At 35.9% G+C, this 24,166-nt stretch overlaps 1 protein-coding gene across 1 annotated transcript in view; it reads left to right on the forward strand.

Moving 5' to 3' along the window:
* The window catches only part of EPHA7 (EPH receptor A7), a gene marked incomplete at its 5' end in the record, with an annotated part of 145,074 nt that overhangs the window by 101,650 nt on the left and 19,258 nt on the right, over positions 1–24,166 (forward strand). Inside the window, 4 exons of the mRNA XM_009876711.1 lie at positions 13,744–13,868; positions 17,166–17,334; positions 22,947–23,055; positions 23,751–23,806. Of these exons, the coding sequence (XP_009875013.1) occupies positions 13,744–13,868; positions 17,166–17,334; positions 22,947–23,055; positions 23,751–23,806 (459 nt within the window). The remainder of the gene's footprint in view (positions 1–13,743; positions 13,869–17,165; positions 17,335–22,946; positions 23,056–23,750; positions 23,807–24,166) is intronic.

Below are 24,166 nucleotides of genomic sequence, written 5' to 3' on the forward strand. Positions count from 1 at the left end.
TTCCCTTCCCTTCCCTTCCCTTCCCTTCCCTCTTCCTTCTTATGCCATATTCCCTGAACCATGGACTAGTATGAAAACTAAAGTAAAGAAACAAATAGCACAATTTCATACTAATTGAATCCATCTTGTGCAAAAATGCTGCAGATACTGATGATCTTTTTTTTTTTATTCTTTTGCCAGCAGTTTACCAGAATTGAAAAGAGGAGGAGAAGTATATACTTAATACTAGAGTATGTCAGGTGGATAAACTGGCTGTACAGTAAAATGTGGGGTTTAAGCACAATTTACAATCCTGTAACTTCAGTCGAAGCTCAGTCACTTAAGACATGTATATCTGTACGGCCTTTTTGCAGTAGTCAGCTGGCTAGTTGTTTGCATGTTACACCTCACAAACCTGCATTAGTGACAATCCTAACTTATCATGTTTATCTACATAACTTTTATGTAACTGTGATTCATAGAACATAATTTTATGGAAATTAACTGTAAAAATTCAAATCTGCTTGTATCCAGGGGCTGAGAGTAGTTTCTCATGATCCTGGAGAAGAGTTAATGACTGCAGCAGAAAGGCGGATAGGTGGTAGACTGTCTGCCAAACTTTGTTGTGTATTGCATATAGGCACAGATTTTAAGCTCTGAGTAAATGAGACTCCTTAAAGAATGTGCCTCATTTACCTCTTGAAGGGTGTCAGGTGCTTTTGAGGTCCCTCAGAGGGAAGATATGCCTCCCTACCTTGGTGCCTGAGCTGTATCAGATAGGATATCTTTCTGGATGCCTTTTAGGGCAGCCCCTTTCCTCAGTTAAATTTTTTCTTGGGAGAGTTTTCCATTAAACATCTATTGCATAGACTCAAGAGTTTAAATTAGGGAGGCTAGTTCCTAGCCATGGGTGATAAATTGATGTAAACACCAGAAATTAGCATATCTGCATATATGTCACAGTAGGTTGACCATTTAAAACTGAATAATGATAACGAAATGATTGGAAGAACCTTGTACTCTGTGAAGGGTGTAGCACAAAAAAACCCAGTCCTACCAGTCAAATGATGTAAGTTTCATCTCAGGACACATGTGGAGCAACAAAATCTGACTTAAAGGCCCATCTAAGACTTGCTTACCATGATATCTCAAAAAACTAGAAGGATCTCTTTCTCCACTAATTGTAAGAACCTAAGGAGATTAGACTTGTATTTTAACATCTCAGGTGCAAAATCAGATGGGATGAGTCCAGCTAGGTATTGCACACTTGGAGAAAGGGTGAAATTTGTATTCGGGTAAGAATTATATTTATTGATAAATTGTACAGTACCTTAAACACTGCAGCATATGCAGCCAGTGCATAGTAAAAGCTCTTTTAATAAAGATAAGCCTGTTGGGTACTCCACTCCTAAAATCATTTTGCAGTCATGTCTGTTTGAAGTATCTATCCTATTTAATCTGCACACTGATTGGTTTCTGTGGGATACAGATGTTATTACAAAAGTGCTATGAGTCTTTATATTATCTAACTTTATATGCTATTTCATAAACCTTTAATTTAGTTTGAATTAAAGAAATTGCAAGGTTAAAAAAAGAAAAACCCTTCAAGTAGAGATTTAAAATAAGACATGCCCTCATCATTGCCAGCTTTATTTTATGACTGATTCAACCACTGTTGGCTAATCAGAACAAAGGGGGATTTATTTTTATTTTTTTATTGTCCCTGAGCATGTGTGCAGTACATGATTAGTTAAGTAATCTCTCTACTATTACACCTTTTTCCATAGAGCTACAGAAACTCATATCTAGGTAATGAGTAGATTGAGTATTTTTATCATTTTATCACAAGAGGAGTTTCTAAGTGCTTTATTAGCCTTGCTATTTTCTAAGGCAAGGTTTTTACATGCACATTTAAGAGAGAGTAATGAACATTCAGTATATTTATTATCATGGGAAATTCCAGTACCAATAATTTATTTTTTACATTTTGTACAGTAAGCAGTATTGAGACCATATTCATTATGGAAACAGCTATAGATGTTCATGATTCTGGTGTATGTCCATCGTAATACGTGTATTATAATACATTCATGAGTATAAATAATTACACTGGAGCTTTTTCAAATGAATAAGGCAATAGGCTGATATTCAGAGGACACAGTCCTATTTCTGTTTCTGTTTACATACTGTGCAACATTGCACATTCTGGTATTTAATACACTATTGGTCTAAATGATGTCATATTGTTTGCCTAATCTAAATGTGAACCATATTGTACACTGTACTCACTCATTTAAATTGAGCTGCTCTACTGTTGATGCACCTTGGAATCACTTATTTTAAGAAGTCTTTTGATGTTGGTGATGAATACAATTTTTGTGCTATATATACATGTAGGTAGCAATAATTTTTACTGTAGACTTGGAGCCTCTCATAGAAAAATAGTAATTGAAAAATGTTCTACACAGTCTGTGCAGGAAAACAGTAATTTTCTTTAGAACACAGAATAGTGCTGTGGTTATGACTCGTTTAATTTCTTTTGTGATATTCCTGTTTTACTGTCTTTTTGCTGTATCCTTTAAAACCCGGAAGGACTCGTAAAATGTATAGACACCATTTTTCCATACTGTTATTTAACAGGACAGGACACATTGCATACAGTCTGAAAGACAGAGGAACCTGCATTCTCTCAGTGTTGTTATTGTGAAGGAGGGAATGGAGAATCAGATCTAAAGTTTATTATTTAGGATAAGTAGAATCATAATAAACTATTCAAGGACGCTTATTCAGTTTTGCTTATTTTTCCAATATATCAAGTAATTCTGCAGTAAACCAGAACCAGCTTTGTATGCTTTTTATTTTTCTTTTTAAGTTTAGCCTTTCTGACGAAATACTTCATCATTTTATGTTACTGCACATAGCTCCATTTTCATCTCCTTCATCCTAGTTATTGATTAAAGTTCAACATCCAGGATAAAAGGAGTCAGTGCAGTCACTACTTATTCACACCATTAAAAATTGAATGAGAATCAGACCCAGAAGCTGCTATTCTGATTTTGTTGTTTTGTGGTGCTTTTTTCTTATGAAAATGTTAGCTCATACTTAAATTCTACTTGGGAATTAAATTGACTCCTTACAATTATGAAGTTGGTGTTGTGTAAGTTACAGTATTTAGTAGCAGCTTGCTAAAATACCTCTAAACTCACCAAGAATTAGACTTATACTAATGTATGTAGTAACCTGGATCCTACAAGATTTGCATCAGAGGTAAGTCAGAGAACACTCCAGACTAATTACCTGAAGGTGCTTTAAAGATCAAGAAATACCCCTCCTAAATTCACAAGGAAAATTTAAGCAATAAGAAGAAATTATAGATAGTGTGTAAGGAAGATCGGGGGTCTACTAAAAGGACGTAAATGTTATTTGTTCTTTGGTGTACCAAGTCGTCTGTTTCTCCTAAGATCAGTGCCTAAATTCACTGTGTAGTCCATAGAGAAAATTTTTCAACGGCCTTAAAATGAAAACATACTTAAATTTATGGGTCTCAGTTCAAACAGGCAAGATCTCCTTCTAGATCTTTCCAACGCAGTTACCTCTCTGTCACAGGGAGCAAAGCTATTTGGGGGAGCTTAAAGCACTTGAATTAGGAGAGCTCTAGTTGCCTAAAGGGCAGGTGCACCCAGGTGCCTAAATTAAATTGTCTGGATCCCATCCAGAACTATTTCTGAAATAAAAGAGTAAAAACCTATCTCTGTGAAATTGGCACAGAAATTGTAATCTTTTTCTTAAAATATAATTGTAGCCAATTAATGATGTAGCTAAGTTGCATGATCAGTTATGGTAATTACACCTGTATTTACTTTACCCTTAGGACCTAATTCTGATCTAATATCCATAGGTTTAAAGCAAGGATAACCTAGATAAAATCAATGCCGCTAAACTAAAATATAATTGATGAGAGGTCAGAACTGAGCCCTAGATGGTATGCTAAAAGTGGAACTAATCAAAAAGCTAAATGGGTTTATAATTTGTGCAATTGACATTTCATAATCTAAAGCTCCAAGAAGTTAACCTTTGAATACAGAACTTGGGTTTCCCTTAGAGCCTCATAGCATTCAGGGAAGTGAAGCCACTAGAATGTCTGTAAAAAGATGATGATTCTGTACAGCTTTTAAACCACGTAGTAAATTCTTTCATTAAATGATTGATGTCTTTCCAGTTTAATAAGTTTCTGCATCAGACAACTTTATGCAAAGTATTCTGGTGAGCAGAAGCTGGAGAAGCATCGAACCATAGCATATTCTCAAATCACAGAAAAAAGAACAGAAAGTCAAAGGTTATTTTAAGCAGTAAGGAGATGTAGGAACCAATGTCTATACAAAGTCAAGGATATTTAAGGACTTTTGGAAATTATCTTTAGAGTTTACTGTTTGTGTTAAAGATATTAGGGATACTTTTTTTAAAAAAATCATGCCAGTTTGTCATATATAGTTGCCTAAGTATAGAAATGTGTTATTCCTGTTACAAGTTTTAATATTATTGGTTGGAAAGATGAGAAAATACAAACTGAAGATATTTGCACACAAACTTTGTGTATTTTATTATTAAGTAAATATGTGCATTATCTCATTGCTGTTTAATAGGAAGGTGTTAATTTGTGTTTTATCTTCAAATTAATCAACTAGCTTCACTTTGCAAAATATGTTCTCCCTAAGATAAGGTGATTTACTTATACTTTTGCATGACAGTGTATTTTGAACAGCTCATGCATACTTCCAAAATTATTTCATTTGGGACGATCAGATGGATTTTTTTTCTCATTTCTCAAAATGTATGTGAATTTTTGTACTTCAAGGGAAATTTTGCCTACTGCATTTATGTCAGTGGCATTTCTCCACAGCTGTGAAGACCTCACTCTAGTCAGGGGCTCATGGAAGAAGCAGCTTCGCTGACTGCTCTGCCTGCTTCCTCTCATGGACGTGACTTTCACTATTATGTATAGTCACTACCTTCAGGCTTGTTATTTCTGGTATTTGTCACTGTAGCAGGGATTCCCAGACAGATATTTATCCATCTCCTTGAATTCTAGAGATTTAATGGTCTTTGAGAGACGAAGTACAGGCTTATAATGTGGGGAACAAAAAAACAACAAAGCAAGTAATTTTGCAAAGAATTACTCCTGCGTTCCCTGAGAATACCACCCATGCTGCTTTCAGAAATATGCCCGTCGTTAGTAGTGCCGTTATAATGCATTTCGTAGGAATTTGGAAGGCTGGAACAGAAGTTGTACTCATTTTAGGAATGTTAGGAGGTAATATTTTTTTCCCCACTGAACAATTATGTCTTTGAAAGCTTCAGTTTGATCAAACTTCTGGCACAGTGATAATAATTGTTTTGTGTTGACATCTTTATAGAATATTTATATGCTTTTCTGTTAATATTTGATCAACTGTTTTTATATTTTTGGCATGGCACTTTGTTTCCAGATTTTGGTTGGCTATGTCTGAAACAAAACTCTTTGTTATGGGGCTGGAATTCATTCAATTGTCTCTTGGACATCCTATACTAAACAAACATAATCCTACTAATCTGTAGACCTCCAGACCCACAGTTCTAGTTTCCTCACACCCTCCAGCAAAAGCAACTTTTAGAGAAGTCAAATTAGGATGGCAATATTAGATATACAGTAGCAAGGAGAATGTGTTACGAGGTTTTTGTTTTGGTTTTGTTTGTTTGTGCTTTTTTTCCCCATGAGAAGCATCCTTGAAGCTGACATCTTCTGGTGACTGAATAGATGACAGTATGAAATTCAATTACAGCAAACAGTCTCAGTCATTACACCTGTCTGCTTCCAGAGGAAAGTATTTGTAAATTGTGCTTTATCCTCCCATTCCCTAAAACCTCTGTCTGTAATTGACACTTGCCAGCAGAGATGACTGGAGACAGAAGGGAGAACATAATGTGTCTGAGTAACCCACCAGGGAAAAGAGTATCCTCATCGTTGGGGAGTTTTGTGGTGGTGTGTTTTCTGTGATGAAGAATAATACCTGTGTGCCAAGGATGTACTGCAAGGCTGGTGGCAGATGTTTCTGCTGAAAATAAATAAATAAATAAATAAAAAGACTTATGAAAGATGAATCACAAAAGAAGGCAGGACAAAAGAAAAATCTAATTAACATAGAAATATTTCCTCTGCAAAGGAAAACAAATGCTCCAGGAGAATAAAAGCCCCTCTCTGTTATTTGTAAGGCTGGTTTGTTACTCTAACACATTTGTAAAAATCAGGTTTGTGCCTGACGTGTCAAAACTTATTCACAAAGCAAGAGTTGTGGATACCTTGGGAGTTGATGTTGTCACTTGTTACGCAACTCAGCATCCGTTCAGCACTGATTGATGCTCAAGTCACCAGTTTTAGAAGAAATGGGATACAGACATGACAATAATATTTGTACCGAATGTCAGGCAGGAGAATCAGGGGACTTCATAGACTGGATCTGGATGTAGACTCTTGACCAGAAAAAAACAAAACAAAAACATGATAGACAAACTGTCAGCCCTGATGTTTCTAAACTGTTTAATTTCTTTCTGTTAAGTTCTTTTTCCTTCTTTATACGGTTTCCCTCCCCAGAATTTGCCAGAGTAGACAGCATATACAACTGATCCAGCTGGTGAGTTTTGAGGTTGATGAATGGTTTACCAAGTCATTAACTATTACAAATGCATCAGATACAATAAAGGTATGGACAATTAGTAAGTCACTAGACATGTGGCAGGAAAGCTATTTGGCCATAAGCATTCTTAGAACTTTTTTAGTAGGAGAGATCAGAATGTATTATAGGTTTTCCTCATTTTTTTGGTGTTATATTTATTATTTGATTTGTGAAAATATACAATTGACTACTGCTTCTGTTCCTTTCAGTAGATCATTTGAGAGTTTCTCAGCCACAAAAGCAGTGGCAAAGAAATGTAATAGAGTAATGCAGTCAAGTATTACTTGACCACATTGCCCGTTACCATGTACTCAGGACATCCCCAAGTGGCCCAGAGAGCCATGTGTGCCTCTGCTCATGGCTTACAGAACATTGTAAGCACACTGTGTTATATTTATGAGCCAGAAAGTAAAGTGTGTCAGAGAGGAAGTTAAAATGACTTCTCTGTAGGATATTGTTAGTGTAAAATATCTGATTTATTTGGGTCTCTTTTTGAATGCTGCAGCTTGTAAACACAGTGGGGAATTTCTCTGTCATTGATCCAAAGCAATAGGTACTAATGGCATAATACAGTGGTACTCAATAACCTTTTATCATGGGCTGCTTTGTCATGTGGAGACTTAACTGAGGGGCGAGAAATACACTATAACAAAAAAAAAGAAAATCTTACGAATTTCCGTCTGTCCATTTAATAATGATCAGAGCTATCATTCTTTTCTGTTATCTTTTTGCATAAATTATCATATAAAATATAATGAAAATTATTTTCCATGTTAGTGTAAATCGTAAAGAGAACTGTAGGCTTTTTTTCCCAAGCATTCAAAAGGCAAGATGTGGCAGCTCTCTATCATGGCTTGAATAGCACTGTCATATTATTTTGATAATTTAAATATTATAATGAATATAATAAAAACATATATATATGTCATTGTATAGATATTATTTATTTTTTTCCCACATAAGACTTTTGTATCTTTATAGGAAACAATAAGTAAATAAAGGGGAATATCTACACAGTAAAGTCTTAAAATTGGCCCACTACCTGCAAACACTTGTCAAGGTTTTGTTTCAAGTGAGATCTGTGGACATCAGATAGCTCCTCAGGGGCAAGTGAGAGCGTGTATCCTAAGGCATACTGCTTCAGAGCAGCATAAAAAAGTGTGGTGCCACTGGCTCACCCTGGGCCCCTGAAAGCGATAGCCGCAGTTCCTCGAGGTGTGCAATCTGTTTGCCTGCCACTTTTATTTAGTAATTTCAGCAGTTCTGATACCTAAATTTCCCTTCAGAGCAAAACAGAGCATGGTGAGAGGCCAGGTTATGACTTCATTTACACACCTTCTCTTGGGAGCAAATTAGTACGCGAGCCAGCGCACAAGGCTGCCGTTTGGGTAACCTCAGTGCAGAACCTTTAATAGAGTGTATGGAATTTTGTATTTTCTTCCTGAACAACCATTTAAGAGGTAACAATAGTATAATTTTCTCCTACTATTTTCATATATGTTTACATGGGTTCACTTTTCATTTGTTGTTGGTAAGATGCCAGATTCTGGTCTCATTTAAAATGTAGAGTCAAAGCAACTTGGTTATCTAAAGATTTCTGCCAAGGAGGGAGATAGCAAAGACATTTTAAAAAGAAACAATTGAGTAGGTTTATAAGCACTGGGATACTAATATCTCTGTTTTTCAATAGTTTGCGTCTGTGAGCAATGTCCCCTTCAGGCTGAATACTCAAAACACCCCACAACTGCTGTAGAATTGCAGAAAAATGGTGTTTATGCTTTACGTAATGTAAAACTTACATCAGGCCCTAAGATACAGTTTTACAGTAAAGTAGAAATTGATTTCTTTGCTGCTGTATGAAAAGCCAGTGCTTTTGAGTGATTGCTGAATATCTTTGTCGTATGAAAAGGAAAGAGGCCAAAAGCCGAGATGTTTTTTCCTTTGGGAAGTGCTGTAAGAGTCCTATGCTATGAAAGTGAGAGTGTTACTATTAATTTCAGCAAGTAAAAGATGATGTTCAGATTGGCTTCTGCACATTATTGCTATTAAAAAGAGAAATATTTAAAAAGTAGTTAAGGAACTTTGTGTAACAAGTAATGAAGCTGTAGTTGCAAAGGTGGATGTGGTAGTATTTGTTAATACAGGGTTTGATCATGTGCTGGGAGCACTTATTCATGTTCATTTGTGAAACATTCTGCACTGAAACCCTTATTTCTGAGGATTTTTAATAGTTTGGGTTTTACACATGAATTACTGAACACTTGCGATGCTGCTTCTAGAAACACTTTTTTAAAAATATAGAATTAAAAGTCTTCATGGCTGATGCTGTTCATGGAATTGAGACATTCAAGAAATGACTAGGTATGTTTCTTTTGCTGAGTCGGTTTTTTTCAATAAAAAGGTGTTACAGTCAATTTTTGACTAGCAATTGATTCATTATGCCTAGTTCCTTCTATATGTGAAAGTCCAGCTTCACATATTTTCATTGTTCAGTTTTTATTATTTTGTTTTAATATTTTGTGGTTTCTTCAGATGTGGATTTTTTTATATTTTTTTTTTCTGATACAAAGTGCAAAAGATTTAATTTTGCATCTGTCTTTGTGTTTTGGAAAGTACACTGTGGATCAAGGGAAACATTAGGCGTGAGAACCAGAGAATAGCTAAGGATAGAGATTAAAGGCATGAGGAATATTATATTATAACATTTTTCAGAGGACTCTGGCCTAAAAGTAATGCTTTCCAAAACAATCACCATAGATTTCTGTACCTAAATATTTGCACATATTAATAATGCACCATATGGTTGGCTTAGCAGTGTGGATATAACACATCAGTCCACCAGATGCAATATTCTCTCTGGAACAGAATATTTCCTTGGAATATCCTGCTCTTTTTGACACCTCAGTTTTAACTTTTTCTATAACTTGATCTGAAAATGATGACCAGCTTGAAATCTATATAACTTGAAGGCTTTATCAGTAAAGCCCAGCAGAGTTATATTTCTCTGTGGCTGTGATGTTGAAACCTGGTGAAAATCAATTTTTTCTTTTGCTGAATGGTATATTTGAAGCATTTTAAAGAGGTGAATGAGTGTGCTGAGGGCCTGTCATTCTCAAAATGCTTTCTTATGCAGCATGTGTAGGTACATCTGCCTGTTAGCCCTGAGAGGCTGTGTGCGTTTGATGCATTGGATGTTGTGTCAGCAGGGAGGAGAAAAAGAAGAGATGAGATATATAAGAAAGAAAGTTGATAGCAAATGGTGTTTTGAACAGGCTGTATCCCCCAGTGTAATATATTATGGAAATAATGATTCCGACAAGTGATGTTTCTTTGTAACCTGAAGTGATACAGTAGGGATTATGCATGCTCAAGTCATTCAGGGCTGTATACTTAGTTGTATACAAATGCTGTAAGAAGTATCTTTATTAAGAACAACTTGATTATGGAAGCAGTGGAGAGAAGTAGATTACTAAAAGAAAAAAACTGAAATTATTATAATCAATATTACTGTTATTAAATCATTATAATAGTAGTTTATGTAGCAGTGGGAACAAAAATTTTTAATTCTGGTTTTATGTAGTTCTCTCTTTCTATCATTTAATGCCATATTTTATCTTCTATTTAGGGATTAATTGCATCCTTTAGCTCACTTTCAAGCTTGCTCACATAGTAGTTTCAAAGCCGTTACTAGTTTGTTAATTAATTAACGTGGATAGGCAATGAGATGTGGGCTAAAGGTTTAAAAGGAGGTGTCAGGAAGCCAGAACAAATAAAACATGAATGCAAAACAGTCTGTAAGAAAGGCACAGAGAGAACAGAGAGGAAATTATTATACTAGAATAAAGAAAAAAAATACTTCTGACCTGTACGTTCTTATTAAGCACAGATCAAGAAATGCAACTGAGAGGACACGATGAAGGTAGCATGTACATCTAGCCTTTCACGTTAATAAATTCGCTTACGTGGCTGCTCTGATTTACAAAGATTTCCTTGCCATAACAGCAGTCTGGTGTGCCTTGCCAGAGGAGGATCCTCTGGCTTCAGCCAATTTGATGATTCCCTTCTTCCCTCTAGCAAATGTGGAGATACAAAAAAAGCTTAGGTAACTTCATGCATTTTAGGAATATTATGTAGTATGGGAATTATATACAATACATTTGTCTCCAGAGCTACCAGAATGTTCAGCCTTCGGAGTTAGGCTTTGTCTTCTTCCTCAGGTAGTTCTTTTACCAACGAATGGTAGAACAATTGTTTTAGTTCCCATTCGGTCCCCTTGTGTTGCCTGATCTAAGGTGGCGTCCCTGGTGGCAGGGAGACTGGATTAAAATGATCTCTAAGGTCCCTTCCAGCTTAGGACATTCTGTGTTAGTTAGGACGGGGAAAAAAAGCCCAAACACAACCAAAAATCCCCACTTCAAAACTGGCTTTTAATATGACCATTCTTGAATGAAATGAATATTAACCTACAGGAAATACATCTAAGAGTGCATTTATTTAAGAGTTTTGAATTCTATCTTCCACTGTTGATAAATCACTGAAATTTTGTTTTGTATGGAAATTCCTTAAGAATGGAATATGCATATTTGTGGTCTACTTTGTACAGATGTTAAGTAGGAATCTCACAGAGTATATTTCATTTCCCTGACTAAAATCTTCCCCCTTCTCTGTTCCTCCTTCTCCACATTGTTGTTCCTTCCCCACATACTGAGAGTTAATAACAGGAGAAGTGAGTTTATTTTGCCTCACTGCTTCAAAAAAATTAATGCTATGGCCAGCAGAAAGAAAGAAATTGATAAGCTAAAACAAAAGACAGCGAATGTTGGGGAAAAACACCAGTGACCTAGGTAACATAAAATTATTTCATGACAAGTATGAAACTAACAATTTTGGACATCTAAAAATGTAAAATTAGCAATTTGAAAACATTTATCTAGATAAAATAAAACATTTTACGTGAAACATTACGACCTGTCTAAACTTCAGCCAGGATGCTACAGTACTCATTTGGACAAAGAAGACAACTAGTTAATCAAGGCAAAGAAAACTAGACAGAGTAAATTAGGTTACTGCATTTCACACTCTTAGTTACGAAAAAGAATATATTTCGCTAATTAGAGAGCGAAAATACTGGTAAGCTTTTAGAAAGAGAATGAAAGAAGAGCAAAACAGAGCGATACTGGCTTTGGAATTGTGTATCAACCCATGATGTTTGCATGGTACAATTTTATGGTTTTATCAATTAGGCAGCCTATATTAAGAGGTCTTCAGTTTTGATCTTACTGATTATATACCACATAATAATTCATAATGAAAATTATTATGCAGATCTTCAATTCTTAATTTTCATGTACTCTTGGATCCTTTAATGTAACAAAAGGAAAATTAATTTAAAAATCTGCATGAATTTACATGTTATAATTAAAAAGGCCAATAACTTCACAATTAAAATGTTTACTATCAAATTTTAAGTTTTTTAGCGGATTGTTATTTTGATTGTGCTGTAGAAAATTTTACTTTATATTTTATATTTTTTACTTTATATTTTACTTTATATTTTCATCCTTAATGCTACAGGATTGCTCATTCTAGATGTTTTACTTCTATATTCCTTAAAATGTTAAGTTCACCTGCTTGTTGCATGGGATAAGAAACCTTTTGTCTGAAGACTGTACATTGTTTTACATAGTGAAATCTTTATACAAGTTCTGAAAAAAGATTGCTCTTTTTACCCAGAAAAAGATAGAAAATTTTCTGAATTTTTATTCAAACAAACATTCCAGTATAGTACCGGTGTGAGATTTTATACTGAAAAAGAGATAAATTTATCTCTGATTTTCATTTCCTTTCCTTTGTCTGAATCTTCTCTCCAAATATGAGCAAGTTCTTGTACACGTAAATGTCATTTTATCTGCTGAAGGCTGAGAATCAGGTCCTCTGTTTATCTTTTGCATGAGCAGTATTAGGCCCTTGAATCATTTCCATTGAATTGAAAGAGAACAAGGTCAAGTTCTGTATGGTTCCAATACCACAGCTGATTTTTAAAAACCTTTGGTTTTACAGCAGTTTGGTGCTAAATTCATATAGGCAATTTGTATGTTTGAAGAAAAGTTTGATGTCTGACCTCCTTTGGACAGACACGTCAGCAGAAGACCTGCCGTCTTTCTTTTTAGTTAAACATGAGATAAGCTGATAAAACAAGTTACTTATCCAGTCTCTCACATTTTATTACATTCTCTCTCAAGCATTTTTAAATTGGAGTCAATGGCTCTATAAAGCCTATACATTCTGTTTGGTTTATTTTTTTATTTCAGAAGATACTTGTTTGAGCGTTATGTTTATTAGGTAACTCTGTGTATGTGTGTGTATGCATGGAAGTGTGCAAGTCTGTGTATTTGTAGAGTGAGATGTCCCCTTTCTTTTGTAAGATCTACTTCTTAAATTGTCTCACAGTTTCCAAAAATGCCAAGACCAAATATGGAAACTTCAACTTTAAAGAGACAACATCCTGGAAAGGTTTGAACTAATGAAAAAGCATGGCATTAGTCTCTTAACAAAGTTCTTTCCATCATCATATTGTAATCAGATAATGTGACAGATTATTTTTTGAGCAGAATTGGAATCAGTCATATGAAGTAAGTCTAAAATGTCTCTTTGTTTCTAAAACATTATTTTTGTTTTATGTGCATTTCAGAACCATATGCAATAAATATTTAGACTCTTGATTTGCTACACATCAATCTAAAAATCTACCTTGCTATCTTAATCAGAATTAATTTGTTTAATTGTTATTCCTATCCCATCAATCTCAGTTTTGCACTAGCTTGAACAATGCCACTTTTTGCCGTTTGCACTTTAATTCGATTTCCATTCTAAGGTTGTGAACAGTAATAGGGTCCTGCTTGAATATTCATTAGCTTTCAAGTGTGAACTATGAAAAGGTGCTTTCTTTTACATTATTGAAAGCGGCTCGGCACGGGGCAGATCAGTAATGACATTTGATTTTAGGCATCCAACAAATTTGCTTTTTATTTATTGACACATCTTGTCCAAACAGCTCCCTCGCAAGTTAGTGGAGTAATGAAAGAGAGAGTGCTGCAGAGGAGCGTGGAGCTTTCCTGGCAGGAACCAGAACATCCCAATGGAGTCATTACTGAATATGAAATCAAGTATTATGAGAAAGTAAGTGCTAAGATTATCTCTAATTTACAACAATGTGCTGTTTACTTCATGTTGGCTTGCTGTGCTGTGGAACAATGTTAATGCCATCAGCTATCAACTATATCCTATCTCTTCAAAGTCACAGTGATTTTTGCTCGTATTTAATAACTAGTCAATCCCTGCAATTACTGTTGTTATCGTATGTGTCATATATTGCATTTTGGTATGCAAAAAAATGCAATATCCACCTAAAATCTGTACTTTTTTCCACTTTTTTTTTAATTTTAATTTGGGCTTGGATATTTCACCATGATATGTGTCATTTTCTTGTCTCTCTACGTTCTGTTTAAAGCTTCTTTCATTTCCTTCTGTGTCACTGCAATTCAAGTCTTGAGATGATACATCAAATACAACTCTTGACTGTATTTGGTATTTCCTTATGAGCTGGGCAGCTTGAAGTTGGTGTCTGAAAACTTCCAAAGCACTTCCTACAGTTTCAGCTTATAAATATTCCTTTTTTGTCCTTTTAAAATATCCCAGCATTGTGAAATTTATTTTTCACTTGTCCTCTCAACACAGTAATGAATTGAGGTCTGCTTTTCAATAGTAGATGAAGTGATCTCCGTTTCTGGTAGAGTGAAATTGCAATCTTATTGATGTCACTCAGAATTTTGCCATTCATTTCAGTGTGTCTGGCGCTTCATCCATGATAACTTTGAAGTACTCCAGAATAAAAAAATTCTGACAAGCATATAAGTAGGGCCACATGCAACTGTAAGCTGGATGAAAGCAGAGTGAAAGCAGGTTGTGTAGCTGTATGTTTGTCATGGGACCCAGACTAAGTGTGACGTCTCCAGATTCCCTGGGAAATTTGCTGTAGAGAGTAACATATACCTAATTTTTTAAAACATTCTGGGAGAAAAAAAAAGAAATCACTAAAATGTAAAAGAATGAACAAAGGAGCTCCTTTGTGATTACTTGTGAAGACATGTCATCTCTGCATACAAGGTAATAGTATCTCTGTATCAAAAAGAGCATGTTAGCTTACTAGGTAACATAAAATTGGGTAAATTCAGACCACATTGGATCTGATATTAAGTGTCACATGTAATTTTCAATACTGAATTACACAAATATACTTATCAAAAATCTTTATATCATATGGGAAGGGAATAAAATGTTTAATTTTTAATGTTAACTCCTGTTTCAATTGTTCACTTTAATCACTCTTATAACAAAATTTACCAGATACTTACCAGATAGCTGAACAAGTTTTCAAAAGACATTTTACTGATTTTAGAAGGTAATTTTTATTCCTCAAGCACATGTGTGTGTGCAGACACACAAATAAAGCCCACACATCTTAAAAAAAAAAAAAAAGTTTACATATTTACTAACAGCCAAAAAGATACTTGACTTTTCATATAATGATAGCTTTGAGAATGTGGCTTTTATTATTTTCTCTATGTATTTATGTTTAAAGAGGTGACAGACTTTCATTGCCAGTTTCCTCTGTTTGCAAAGACAGGAACTGATTTTAAAGTTCTTTTGCAATGGAAGAAAACCTACTAGTATTATTACACTGAAATTAATAAAAGAGAATAAGAAGCTCATACTATGAACACCCACAGATAAACTGGACTATATAGCTTTAATTCAGTGAGACAATTTAAACACAAGTACTTAAATGCTTGCCTTCCTTCCAAAATAGTGCAGTTCAGCTTGAAAAGTACTTCATAAGCTTTTTGCTCAGAATGAGAGAGGCAGTTTAAGTTTTGTTCCATTACTTTAAAAGAAAAGAGAGAGGTGCACTTTCAGCTCCCAGCTCCTTTCAGAGCCAAATGAAATCAAACATTTTTGTGGTTCTGAAATATTCTGATAAGTGTTTTTTTCACCTCTCACTTCTGGCTAGGGCTGGAATGGAAACTGCCTGAAATCTCCCAAGTAAGCTTGTCTTGTGAGATTTCTAGCACAGGTTATTTTTATTTTTTTGTTACTTCTTTGTTTTAAATGCAAGAACTGTTGGCAATTCAAATAAGCCTCATTTATGTATCAGAACCCAAACTCTGAAATTCCACTGTGGCTTGCAGTCCCGAACCTGACTGTTTATGGGTTTCTTACACTTGTTTCTCATCTGTCAAGCATTCGTGTTCTTTCTCACATACCAACATACATTCCACCATGGTCCTCACTTAGAGATGATTTAAACCCTCTTGGAGAAGATAAGAAAAATTGTTGCTAGCCGAGCTAGTGGACTTGCTCAAATGACAGGCTGGGCAAGACCCAGGAGAAGCCATTACTGAATCTCAAAAAAGAAATTATGTATGTTGTATTTAACCCTGTATTCCAGCAAAAGCCTCTGCTGCTTTACTGACTGCGAGGGGGAAAGTTCTCCATCATTTTTTGCTGCCGAAGTACTATTGAAATGAGTTACAGATTTATTCCTTCCCTCTGTATCTGTCTCATTAGCACTGTGTTGTACGGCTCATGCTTCTCTGCTCGTGTGGTGCGTTCAGATGGTTGGTTAATTCATCTTTTCTGCCCTTCAAATCAGGGTTGCATCTGCTGCTGAAAATCAACAGGGCCTCACATATCTGTGCTGAAGGATAATCTAGATCACTAAATGTGATGCATAAGTAGAGCTTTTTGAATACTGTAATGATCTGTGATACAGCTTGTAGTAGTTGAAAGTGAGTTATTACTCACAGGATTTGTAATCTTACAGCTTCAAATTTGGGGGGTGTCATATGGAGCTTTTTACCCTGGGTTTGTCTTGATGTCGTAGAGTCAAAACCTGAAAAAGAAATAAAATCCTGACCCAAAAAAAAACAAAACCAAGAGAAAACCTCAGAATTTGGTGCAAAATACAGCTGTTATACATTGGCAGTTGTGTATTTTTTTAAATGTGGTATTGGATGGTAACAAGGGGTGCTGTTCTGACCATGAAAAAAGAGATTTCCCTGTCCTTGAACTGTTTAGATCCCACAGATCCCCGTGGAAAGCTGCGGCCAAGCTGTTTTCTCATCAAAATTTCACAAAATGTAATCAGAGCCAAAGAAGCAATCATTTTATGTCTGGATGTTTTATGAGTAACAACATGAGCATCCCATTTGAATTTTATGTTACGCTTAGAGCTCCTCATGGCATTGACAGTGTTTTGTAATACTCCACAGAGCATGCTTTATTTTTTTATGTTGGGGAAAAAAGCATTCAACAAATTGAAATAAACTGCCCAGGCTGGCTGTCAGTTGCTGATGAGCAACTAGGATAAAATCTGACCTGTAAATGTCATTTAATCTTTTGTCTTACTGTTTCTAGGATCAAAGGGAGAGGACCTATTCAACAGTGAAAACCAAGTCCACTTCAGCTTCTATTAATAACCTAAAGCCAGGAACAGTGTATGTTTTCCAGATTCGTGCTTTTACTGCTGCTGGTTATGGAAATTACAGCCCCAGACTGGATGTTGCCACACTAGAAGAAGCCACAGGTAAATAATTAGATTTGTAGGAAGTAACAGCTCTAGTAGAAATAAACCAAGAAAGTCATAGGCAATATTATTAAAACTAGAAAGAATTAAGTTCTGCATGAAGGTGGATTTTTGTCATTGTATTTTTGAAGCATGACTTGCAATCAGTTGTTTTACCATAGAACTACAAATTACAAACTTACAATTAGCTGGAGAAGATTTGTATCATATCAGGTTCTTCTCCTCTGATGTCCTTCTAGCACAAAGAAATATTTTTTTTTCATTCAAATACACACTCTTTATCCCCACAAGAGAAGTGAGTAGTGGTGAGCTGAATAACTCTACTAGATTCTTCTGTAACTGGGAAGAGGAGAAGAGACTTCAGCCCACAGAGGCTTCTCTGGGTATTTTTTCTCCATTTAATTTCCAAAAAAACCTCTTTATAGCTTTATTTATGTGTGTGTCTTGTTTAAGCTGTATGTCCATCCTTAGTGTCTTTTGAGTTCATTGGCTAGTGTCAGTTTGGTTTTGTAAAGAAACAGGTCTCAAAGATATACTTTAAGGCTCATGTAATATGTTGTAGGCTGTGTAAAGAAAAAACAATGTCTCAAAACCCCTCACAATGGAAAGTATGAAGCTGAACTATGAGCTCTTGCAGTGCAGTACACCAGAGAATCTGGCTGTGACATCTCAGCAGAGAGATAACATTTGGGGAGAACTTGCTCTTTCCCTGATGCTGAAACCAGCTTTGTGCCCTTATTTGGCTAAAAAACCACACTGATACCTTTTGTCCTCACTACTGTTGATATGTGCATGTATTTTGAGTCTTCAGAAAGAAACTCTTCCATCACTGAGACCTGGCAGCCATGAGCCCATTCATGGGAACTGCCTGTGTCCTTGGCAGCTCCACCACTCTCTTGCAGACCCAAACTTGGTAAATCTGTTTTGGGTCATTTGCTTCAACAGGTCAGCCAGATTTGGAGCAGAGAATATGTAGCCTACATGTTCAAAAAGGTACGGATGTCAACTCTGCTCTCTGCACCCTATGCAGCATATCTAAAGTGCAGACACACACAAGTACGTCTTTGTAACTGCAGTCAGGTATCACCTGAACAATTTGTGGATATTCTTAAAACCCAGTAGTTAGTTCTTGGTTCCACACATAATATGAAAACTACCAATAAAGAATAATATCACATATCTAACAGACATAATTGAAATAGTAATCATCATAATAGCAGCAATAACCTGTTATTACTAATATTATTAGCTCTGTGACTGATAGCATACTTGCCATCCGTAGAGTTTTGCTTTAGAAAATATCAATAATAGAATCTCCATTTTGCATAATGGGAACTTGAGGCACAGCCAGAAGTGATTTCTTACTTTGAGTAGGTTTCTCGAAAAGAAATCAGAAGTCAGTCATAATCTATCATAAGTTTCTGCTAAATAGCTAATTTGTGATCTGTAGTGGGTTAAAATTAGTAGACTAAAATGTTTTCCCAACATTTTCCTAATTAGCTGAGTATTTTTTGTATGCTGAATGTAAGTATACTGCTAGCCACTAAGATTAGCAAAAATAATTTCAGAGGTGAACAGTCGTCTAGAGTTTGGTCAGTATATGGAAAATTAAGAAATCCTAGAATAAATGCATCACTGACCATGCTTCTGGGCCCTTTTCCTGACTCAGGTAATGAAAAACTGCATATAATCCAGTGACATACTTGGCCAGTATGCACAGCAGATTTTTCTCTTGTCACAGGCCAGCTTTGTGTTTTGAAATGCTATGTAAAATGTCCTTTACTTTCATTAAAAAAAAAATTTAAAGTGGCACATTTTCCATTAGCTTGAGAGGACGTTATAGAATGTAGTTCCTATCAAGGATAAGCATCGACAATTTTCCATATATTTAATTACATAATTAAAATATTGTTGAAAAAATAGTAAATTCCATTAAATTCTTCTAGAATTCTTTATAGTTTGATCAGAACTTGCAGGCTAATCCAACTAGTCTTTTGGTAACATTTTAAAGGAAGATACTGGATAATATTTAGCAAATATACTTCAAGTGAAATGCTGTACAGGTAAGCAGTATGCTCGCAGTTTAGAGACATTGAGTTCTCATTGTTTGAGTGGATTTTTGAATGCAGCTTTTCAATATGTCGAAATATTTTAAGAATATATATATAATGAGAGTATATATATATATATATACACGCACATATATATTTATGTAAGAATATAGATAGTGACCCTCACAGTTAGTTAGTCGTGTTGCCTACTTGAAATTCTCCTTCAACTATTGGCACCTTTTGGTTGGTGCTAATGATTAAGGAGATTTTTGTATTATGCTCCGGTTTCTGAATTTTGATAGAAACTGCATATCCACTTTCAATATTTGAGGAACTATGTCCATTATATTAATATTAACTGCTATGTAAAAGATATATTTTTTAACCTATATTTGCATATATCATACATAAAAATGGGTAAAAAAATAAAAATTATGAAATAAAAATGCTCTGTAAATGCAGACTATTTCTATTCTATACTGTGTTTGCCACAGATCAAAGTACTTTAATCATTGTAATTTTTTTAGTCAAAGCATTGCTGGTTATTAGAGACAGAAGTCCCTCAGGGTGAAAATATGAATGTACAGAATATCACTTAAGTTCTTTTGGTTCCCTGAAGTATTTAAAAGTTATGACTTTTAGCCAGTGGATCTAAAGATGGTCCTGTACTTCTGGTAATTGAAGGAGATTTTGCCACTTATTACAGCTCTCACTGTTAAAGCAAAAGGACTCAGCACAACCTGGCCTGAAGAAGACTTTGCTTTTTCCTTTTGCCATGAAGCAGTTTATATGGAGCAAGTTTGAAGTAATATGCAGATGTAAAATTTATTCCTAATACGTGAAATAACAGTACCACGAATTTTCATAGGATACATAAAATATAATATTTAAGAAAGTAATATTTGGCCTACATGAATCCAGCTTATCATTAAACTTTCATGGTGGACTCCGTCAGGAATTCTTTTCTGCAAATCATAGATTTCAGGCTGATTGCATAAGCAACATGTTGCTGGAGAAGCAGCATAGCTTTTACAGCTGATCTCCTTTCTGAAATCCTCCAGGGTGTTTGGATACCCACCTCCCATCCCTGCAACCGTATATTTTACAGATGCTTTTAACTTCTTCACATTAAGCATTGCATCATTCATTTGGATATGTAAATACCAGAAGAGGTATCAGCTACAGCTAATAGCCCATGTACCATGTCGTTGTTGCCCTCTGGGTCTACGCACAGTTTAAGCAGAGGTAAGGGCAGACTTCCCTGTCCTTGCTGGTGGTTCCCTGCCATCACCACTGTGGCAGCACCAGTGACAGGTAACCATGCCTTGCACCCTCTGGAAGGATCATCTGAACCCCAAAATCATTCTTCTAAGAACAGTCTAGCATCTTTATTTCTGACAAACCTCAGTGATCATTCCAGAAGCTTTCTGATTCAGCCATGCACTGACTAAGTTCATCACACAGAAGAGAGAAGCAGCACCGAGTACCTGGACAGAGGCAGATGTCTCAGACTGCTGTCACTGAATTTGTACCAGACCATGCCCACCATCTGACTTCCTCTTTTTTAATGTAAAAATACGTCATACATTGCATCCCATCTATCCTACCAGTTGGCCAGTGTGCCATGTTCCCAACATTTTCCAGAGGCCAAATAACATCCTCATCTTGCTTCCAGAATATGCCAGTACCCAAAATCTGTGAGGCAGTTATGCAGACCAACCCACTCACCTATGTCAACCTCTGTGCACTCAATTTGACTGCTAGATTTCATGACAGACTGAGCTGGATAGTTTTCTAAACTCTCTTAGGTGGATGCAGCTTTGCACCCTGGCCATTGTGACAGGATGCTGCCTCTTCTTGACTTCCGAGTGAGATTTGCACTGCAGCTCAAAAGTAGAAAGGAACAGTTTTAGGAAATGTTATATTGTACATAAATTTGACATTGTTTGGGATTGTCTGCTTTGATGGCCTGATGATGTTACAGGAACTGAGTTTTATTACTTATTCCCCTGCACTCTTGCGTGAGAGAGTGACCACTGATTTCCTAAAAGTTCCACAAGAGGGATATATGCAGACCTGCAGTAGCATCCTACTGACCTGGGCATCTTAGAAAGCTATACTTGCTCAGAAATAAGCATTTGCTATTTTCAGTTAAAGACATATATGAATAAGGAGTTCTGCCTCAACCGCATTAGCTAGAATAGAAAAACTACAAAGTTTATTTAGGAAATAAAATTTCAGGGAGAGGGGGAGAGAATTTTCCCCCATTGCAACTTATTCAATATCTGTGTAGTATAACAAAGAGTTTGTTATTTTGGGGGTAAGCAGTTCATACAGGTCAGTGTCAGTGACAAAATAAATCACGTTGATTAGCTCACTTCTCCCAAGACAGAGCAAAGAAAAGAATTTGTTCTTACGGGAACTTCTGAAGTCTGCAACAGAACCTGATTCTGTGGAATTCATAAAATCCTCATATAGACATTCCTTTTCAATGACCACTACCATCAGTTCACCATACTCACATAACATCTACAATTTAGTTAATCACCTATCAGTTGGGTTTCCTTTCTCCCCTCCTCCTTTTTTACCTCTCCGCTGCTTCGAGATGACTCACACTTTCATATTCCCTTGCTCAGCATCACTAGCTGATATCTCCTCCTTTATTCTCAGTCTCTTACTCTAGATCCTCAGCTACAAACCAGCATAACTCCACAGAGTTCAGTAGAGCTGTATTCATTTAATGCGACTGAGTACATGGCCACCCTCATTAGGTGTCAGACAAGAAATGTATTTAATGAACCTTGAGGTTTCTCGGACTAAGTATTTACATCCTCAGTTTACATTAATGTGACATGCATACATTAGCATTTATTAATAGCATTGGCATATCTGAATAAAAAGAGTGATAATGTGTGGATATTTAAGCATGTAAATTCTCTGAAGCATGGAGAGTTCCATTTTGTATATGCATAAGCACCTTTTTGTTACTAGCAGAAACAAATGAGAAGTAATAATAGCAATTTACAGTGATTAATAGCAGTAAGAGACAGAAGTATGCTAACTCGGAAATCCATGTTAATAGATAGTGTGTCATCTCAAGCATTCTTGTAGTTAAGACACTATTTCCTTGGGTATCATCAAAGTCATATCAACCAGTTTTAGAGGAGAGGCTCTTCAGGGATTTTTCTCCTACTATCCCCCCTTTTTAGATACTTGAGTCTCCCCTTTTAGGAAGATGTCAACTGCTGAGCAAAACATAAGGCAGTGCAGCAATAGGACGGAGTGGAAGTGGCCACTGCTGGCTTTCAGCTAATGGATGCACTACTTTGACCAAGTCAGTTCCAGCGTAGCTCCTTTTTATTCTCTGTAGACAATCATTAACTCATCAAGAATCTGGATGAATTTCAAGTGAAGGCCCTTCTTTAGATTAACTTTCTCAGTATAATAGTTTCCGTCAAAGGTAAACTAGCAGTCTGCAGTTCATGATGGTTGACTTAATTTTTGCAGTTCCTCTGTAGGGAATAGTTTTAAACTAATCTCTGTTCTGTGCTTCATTTGTAGCCACAGCTGTTTCCAGTGAACAGAATCCTGTTATTATCATAGCTGTGGTCGCTGTGGCAGGAACCATCATTCTGGTCTTCATGGTGTTTGGATTCATCATCGGGCGAAGGTATTGCACCTTGCGTAAGCATAAATACGTCGGACCCTACTCTTGTGAACTCTTGAGACATAGTCTAATCTGGGATAGTAACTTGCAAAATTGAAACAGGATTCATTTTCAGTAAGGTTAATTTTCATTTAAATCCCATCATTAATTATACAGTTTGTCCTCTTACTTTGACAAGACACGCTTAAAATAAATATGTTCTTCTTGTCCCATGTAAATGTGCTGTAAAAAGAACCCCTAGCACATTCTTTACCTGTACTTCTCAAAGTCCCTCTTTCTGTTCAGTGTTCTCACATGTAGAAGTCTGACACTTTATTTGATCAGCCTTTAAATGACTTTGCATTCAAGAAAGAGAGGCACAGCAGTAGGTTTAACAATACTCTCATGTAAAACAGTGTTCTGCTTTCAAGTTCTGCAGTCCTCTGTTTCATTTGTAGAAGCTTTTCACCAGAACTAGGATTTTCTCTTTAGGACTTGTTCCAACTGGTATTTGATACAAAAGGCTTTTGATTGCAACTGTTCATGATTTATTTAAAACTCTGCTGTCAGGAGAATTATAGCTGAAACTTTCAAAGGGCCTACAGGAGTTAGATGCTCAGTTCCCGAAAGTCTCAGCTTGTGGAACTGATGTTGGCAGGATGTTAGATGTGAGGAAGTAAATAATTATTTACCAGCAAAATTGGTGTCTTTCTTTTCAGGCATTGTGGCTATAGCAAAGCAGATCAAGAAGGGGATGAAGAACTTTACTTTCATTGTAAGTGTTTTGCTTTTTTCCCCTCCCTTTCAAAAATTCCCAGCTGCAAAAGTGCAGATGATACTAAAACAACACTCCATGAAAGACAAAGCCCTAAGAAATTAAAAAATGCTGTGTAAATAGTAAGTGGGATGTTAAACATGGTAAAAATGTGACCTACACAAAAAGAATGAAGATTAAAGTCAACATTGCTCACACAGACAATTTTATTTCTAAACATGTGTATGATATACGATTGTTTTCATTCTGCTTTTTCTTTTCTTTTCTTTTGGTTGCTTTGAATATATGCTTCACACTGTCTTAATGATCCCTCTGAGGTGCAGTATTCGAGAGATCTTTGGCCAAGTGCCTGTATGATCT

The sequence above is a fragment of the Apaloderma vittatum genome, unplaced genomic scaffold (genome assembly GCF_000703405.1).
Source record: "Apaloderma vittatum isolate BGI_N311 unplaced genomic scaffold, ASM70340v1 scaffold8089, whole genome shotgun sequence".
Taxonomy (NCBI): Eukaryota; Metazoa; Chordata; class Aves; order Trogoniformes; family Trogonidae; genus Apaloderma; species Apaloderma vittatum.